Genomic DNA, 5,274 nt, shown 5'->3' on the forward strand with positions numbered 1-5,274 from the left:
TAATAGTATGCATCTCCTAGTTATGAGGATCAAATTAGATATCTGTAAAGCATTTAGCTTAGTCCATGGCACATACATAGTAGGTGCTTAATAAATGCCTATTTTTCCTTCCTATGGCCTCTGCTCTCCCACCCACCCCCAAGACGTATCTGTGTCCAGACTTTCCAGCACAAAGATATAATTACGGACTAATATTTAAGGATAGAGCTGTTACCTGAGCTCCTAATATCTCTTTTAAAGGACTGATTCCCATGCACAAATGCTGACATATATACACACAGTATATGCTCCCAGGATCCTCAGAGACCTATAGCCATGATGCTTTCATGAGTCCTTCCTTGTTGTGGTTCTTTACAATCCTTTCTTTATCAAGGTTTTTCCTGCCATGTAGAGAATATATGGCTTGGTTTAAGTTCACCAGCAGTGCAAAATCCACTTTATCTTATATACTACTTATAGTTAGAGAAAGAATGAGAAGATTCCAGTGATCATAGCTTTTCTCCTTCTATTCACCGGTCCCCTCCCCCTACTAGCCTCAGCACTTCTTTCTCTGCTATACTAATAACTCACAGTTATAAATGAATCCATTGTACAATGACTTGATAAAATATGATGCATTACTACAGGGTAGCAGAACAAATGTCTGGAGCTTTTTTTAGCCTTCTTTAGCCATTCTAGTCATGTCTATATGCACAGAACAGAGGAGTATGATTTGGAGGATGGGTAGAAGTAAAATTTAACTAGCTTCCTTACCACATCACTACCTTGCTCCTTTTCCATTTAAGGAAGTAGAGCTTTGGGAATATTTGCCTCATCGGAGGGTTTATGATAAGTTCTAAGAAGGAAAATGAATTCCTGATCTTGTGTTAGATAATAGCTGGATTGAGAGAATCAGAGGAAACAGTAAAGGAGAGGGCAGGTAACAGAAGAGTTCAAAGAATAGTCACACCATTAGATTGTGAACTCTTTGAGGGCAGGGGCTGTCTTTTGATTTCTTTTGTATTGACAGTGCACAGCACAGTACATGAATAGATACTTAAGAATATTGATTGATTATTTATTAATTGAACAGATGAGTTCTTTTGGGGGGGGCAGTTCCCAAGTTTTTTGGAAAGAAGGCAAAAGTAAATATTAAACAGCTTCTCTTGGTGTTTTGAAGCTCATCCCAACTGTGGGCTGGGTAACTTGCAGGTTGGACAAACTACCAAAGTCCCGGAGTTTCAACATTTCTTTGGTAGCAGGGTCCACTTCCATGATTTCCTTATCCAAAGCAGAGACCTCAGGGACATAGTTATCCCTCTTTTGTCTTTCCTCTTCCTGCACTTTGATGGAGATACCTCTCACAGGGCCTCTCTGGATCTGCTTCATCAGATGAGTAACATATCCTGTGATCTTGTTGCGGAGCTTCTTGCTGGGGAAGATGGCGATCTCCTCGAACACGCGCTTGTTAGTGTGGAAGTCATTGCCCAGGCGGGTGTAGTACTTCCCGATAATGACTCGCACCTCCTTCTTCACGGTCTTCCTCCGAACGCGACCCTCATTGGCTCCAGAGGGTGAAGGGAAAACAGATGAGTTCTAAGAGAAGTTTAAAAAGCAGACCTGAACTTACTATGTGCTTTTGCTATTTTCTAATACAGCCTTGATGAGAAAATGAACTCAGCTTATCTAGGCTGACTCAGGAAAGTTAAAAAGAGCATCATGCCTACTGGCTGAGGAGAGTTTTTGTCCTTCATCTACTGAGGATTGACTTATTAATTGTAGCAACTCCATCAGATGGAGTACAAAAGTGTCTCTGAAGATGTTTCCTCAGCTCCACTGGAGTAGAAGAACTGAGGTGGAACAACAGGTTTAAAGACATGTAGCCCTCCTTAGAGGGCAGAGTGTTCTTAACCACAACATTTCCCTATGGATGATGGAGGTGACTGAAAGAGGTGGCTTAACAAAGTTGTACTCTTCCCTTCGGGAAATAGAATTACTTACTACAACACTTGTAGTGTGGCTGTCGGACAAGTTTTGGGTGACTCCTACTATCCTGCTGAAGATAGCTGGATAGTTAAACACCAGTTGAAATTGAGATGTGACATTAATGAATGACAAAGATTCTTGATCAATCAAACAAACAAAAAGCATTAATTAAGGGTCTAACAAAAGGAGATACAGATATAAAAGTGAAACAGTTTATGTTTCAAGAAAGTTAAATTCTAGTAGGGGGGGTGCAACATGTTCACTGATAAGCAGATACAGCCTATGTAGAACACACACACACACAGGCTATATACATAATATGTGAGTATTTCATACACCACAGAAAATGATCAGTGCAGGGAAACTAAGATAAAATGCCCAACAAGGATGGATGGAAAGTAATGCTATTTGGGATTAAGGTCCCTAGTTCTATCAATATTACATCAATAGAAGACACTGATAGTTTTATAAAATCAAATTGTGAATTGTATTTTCATATGTATACTCTAAACACATGTTTCTGGGTACATCCCTTCATGTGGATTCCACGGTCATGTATATTCCCTGTTGTAGTCACTGCTGATGTGGATGACCTATATATATGATCACTAGGCATGTCCAGTATTTCTTCTGAGCATATGTATATCTTTTTGAGAAAATAAGCTAAAGGTTTGAGAAGGGAGTAATATTTTTCTGTTGGTATTATTATTGCATTGCTTTTAAGTTAAAATGTCTTTTATATGAATAATGTCTCCTGAATAGAAAACATAGACACATAAATAGGAGTAATTAACTTAAATTGTGCAGTCTTCTTACAAAGTACCTAGAACCTGAGGCATCTGAATGGGGCCCCCTGGTGAGAGACCCTCAGGTGCTACCTTAATGTGACTGAATTGAAGCCTATGCTGTAGTTACTTTTCCCTTTCCACTCCAGTCTAACCTTAATCTTTGTCTATTGCATAAAAATGTGGTCTGAAACCCAGACCAAAGCACCCAGTTGACTCTACATAAAACAGCAGCTGTCTCATGGTATCTAATAATAATGATTTACAAATACTCATTTAGACTCTCAGACTAGGTTTATACTCCAACAAACCAATAGATCATCAGTTGAACATTGGTTTGTTCAGGTGATAACTACACAGCAGGCTCTGTTGATCTCACTTGCACTTGAGAAATTTAAGCTCTAAATGGATCCAGATGATCGGAATCTTTTCAGGACATATGTGTGTGGGGGTTGGGAAAGGACAGGATAAGCTGGAGATTGAAGAAATCAGAACAAAAAAAACAACATTGGGTTGGTAGCAAATGTGATGTTCACAATTATTTGTGGATATCAGACCAGGTCTTCTGTTCTTTCTGCTTTTGTTCAAGGAGTTTTTAATACAAATTTTTAACTGCCCCTAAAATTTCAAATTTCAGAAGAGTAAAGGCCTCTCTATGTCAATCAAAAAGGAGTTTAATTACTATTTCAAAATGTTGATGGTTTATTTCCATGAAGTTCTACTCCAAGATACAAGGTAGAGAAAAATTGATTCAGAATTGGATGGATTTGGGTCCTATGTTAGGTATGGCTTCATATAAATGGATAAATCCTTTTTTTCTGATTTGGACAGCTATTTCCTCTTAGGATGAGACTTCTTCTAGTTCTTCTGGTAATTGGGACAGACCAAAAATGCATTCTGGTGCCATGGGATAACCATCCTTGTAGAGTTGGCTGCCCTCCTTGCTGATTCTCAGATAGGATATGCCATTTCCCACTTTCATGCCTTTGAACAGATTATTCCCCATGTTGTAGATAGGTTCTCTCCTAACTTCTATCTCCTGGAAATTCCAGCCCTAGAAGAGTAAGCTTGAGCCGTCTTTCTCAAAAAAAAGACCTTCCTTTCCAATTTCTAGTGTTCCCAAATCACTCTTAATTCATGTTAAGCTTTGTATTTTTAAAAATTCATATATATCTTATTTCACCTCAGTAAAATAAAAACTTCTTGTGGGGCTAATGATTGTTTTCCTTTTTGTCTTTATATTCTTGGAGCCTAGGATATGGCAAGTAGTTAATGAGTTGATTTGAATATAAATTAAAAAGTCTAATAAGGAAATACTCCAGGCACTTAAAAAAATCAAAATCCCCTAGGATGTATATTGCCAGACCCAGGCTGACTGCTACTCTGTGACAAACAAGTTAGGTGATGTAGTTTAATCTGCTAGACTAAGAGTATGGATACCTGTCTAGGTTGGAACCTGCTCTGCCATTTACTAGCTGGGTCACCTCTGGAGAGTTATTTGCCCTCTGGATTATTTCATTTCCCCATGTTGCAAAAGAAGACAATGGACTCAGAGCTTGAACTTCTTGAGGGCAATAATTTTTTATGCCTTTCTTTGAATCTCCATCTCTTAGCCCAGTGCGTGGCATACAGTAAGTACTTAATAAATGCTTATTAACTTGACTGATTTGACTTAGATTTGGGAATGAAAAGAATCTTCAGTGTCATCTATTTCAACCCTCTTTTTTATGGTTGAGGGAGATGAAAACCAGGGAAGTCAAATGACTTGTCCAATGTCACCCAGGTGCCAGAGGCAGGATTTTATGTCTCCTGACTCTAAGTTTCTCTACTTTACCATGAACATAAGGTTGTTGTGATGAAGATGCATTGTGGTACCATACTGGGTAGAGTACTGTATTGGGATTGTGCAAGATGGGTTCAAATTCTTATCTTTGATTGTTTTTCTAGCTGTGTAAACTTGGGCAAGTTACTTGCCCTCTGTGCCTTGGTTTCTTCCTCTGTAAAATGGGGACAATAATAACTATAGCATCTACCTCAGAAGGTTATTATTAGACTCAAAAGAGATGATGCCTGCAAAATGCTTGGCAAATGTTAAAAAGCCCTATAAATGCCAGTTATCCTTAATAAACCATAAAGTACATATAAATGGTATTACTTTTACAGTGATTCTGGGGTATACTTCTTATATATTTCTTGGAAAAAATAGTAGTACAAATAGTGGTTTTAATCATAATGAACTGCATCCAGAGTGTATGTGTGTGTATGTATGTGTGTGTGTGTTTTGTACATACATAGTATAATAATTTTAAACGTATTGTAAAGTATAACATTTCTCTCTGGATAGCACAGCAAGGGGGTTCGAGCTGTAAACAGAAATTCATTGGTATATTGGCTGACAGTCATCACACTTGAAAGAGACAAAATTTAAACAGAAACAGACAAAATGACTAGCTAAGCGATAAGTGAACATATTGCCAAATAAATATCTCATTAAAGAGCCACAAAGCCCACAGTAAGATGCCAG

The 5,274-nt window shown here is 38.1% G+C and overlaps 1 protein-coding gene across 1 annotated transcript; it reads right to left on the reverse strand.

The window, feature by feature from the left end:
* Positions 1-1,091: 1,091 nt before the first annotated feature.
* On the reverse strand, positions 1,092-4,617 carry LOC138146908 (small ribosomal subunit protein eS17-like). The gene is made up of 2 exons (XM_069069076.1): positions 4,585-4,617; positions 1,092-1,575 (listed from the first exon to the last, which is right to left on the reverse strand). The coding sequence occupies exons 1-2, from the start codon at positions 4,615-4,617 to the stop codon at positions 1,132-1,134; spliced, it is 477 nt and encodes a 158-aa protein (XP_068925177.1). The 3' UTR covers positions 1,092-1,131.
* Between the last annotated feature and the right edge of the window lie 657 nt (positions 4,618-5,274).

This window comes from Petaurus breviceps, unplaced genomic scaffold (assembly GCF_028583685.1).
Source record: "Petaurus breviceps papuanus isolate PSGF00001 unplaced genomic scaffold, PetGlider_PUasm1.0 90775, whole genome shotgun sequence".
NCBI lineage: Eukaryota > Metazoa > Chordata > Mammalia > Diprotodontia > Petauridae > Petaurus > Petaurus breviceps.

What these genes read in the sequence shown, in the direction of transcription:
- LOC138146908 (XM_069069076.1), bottom strand. Translation starts at nt 4,617, where the DNA reads ATGCATCTTCATCACAACAACCTTATGTTCATG. An exon ending in ACAACAACCTTATGTTCATG is followed by an intron (nt 1,576 to 4,584) that starts GTAAAGTAGAGA and finishes AACTTCTCTTAG; the next exon opens with AACTCATCTGTTTTCCCTTC.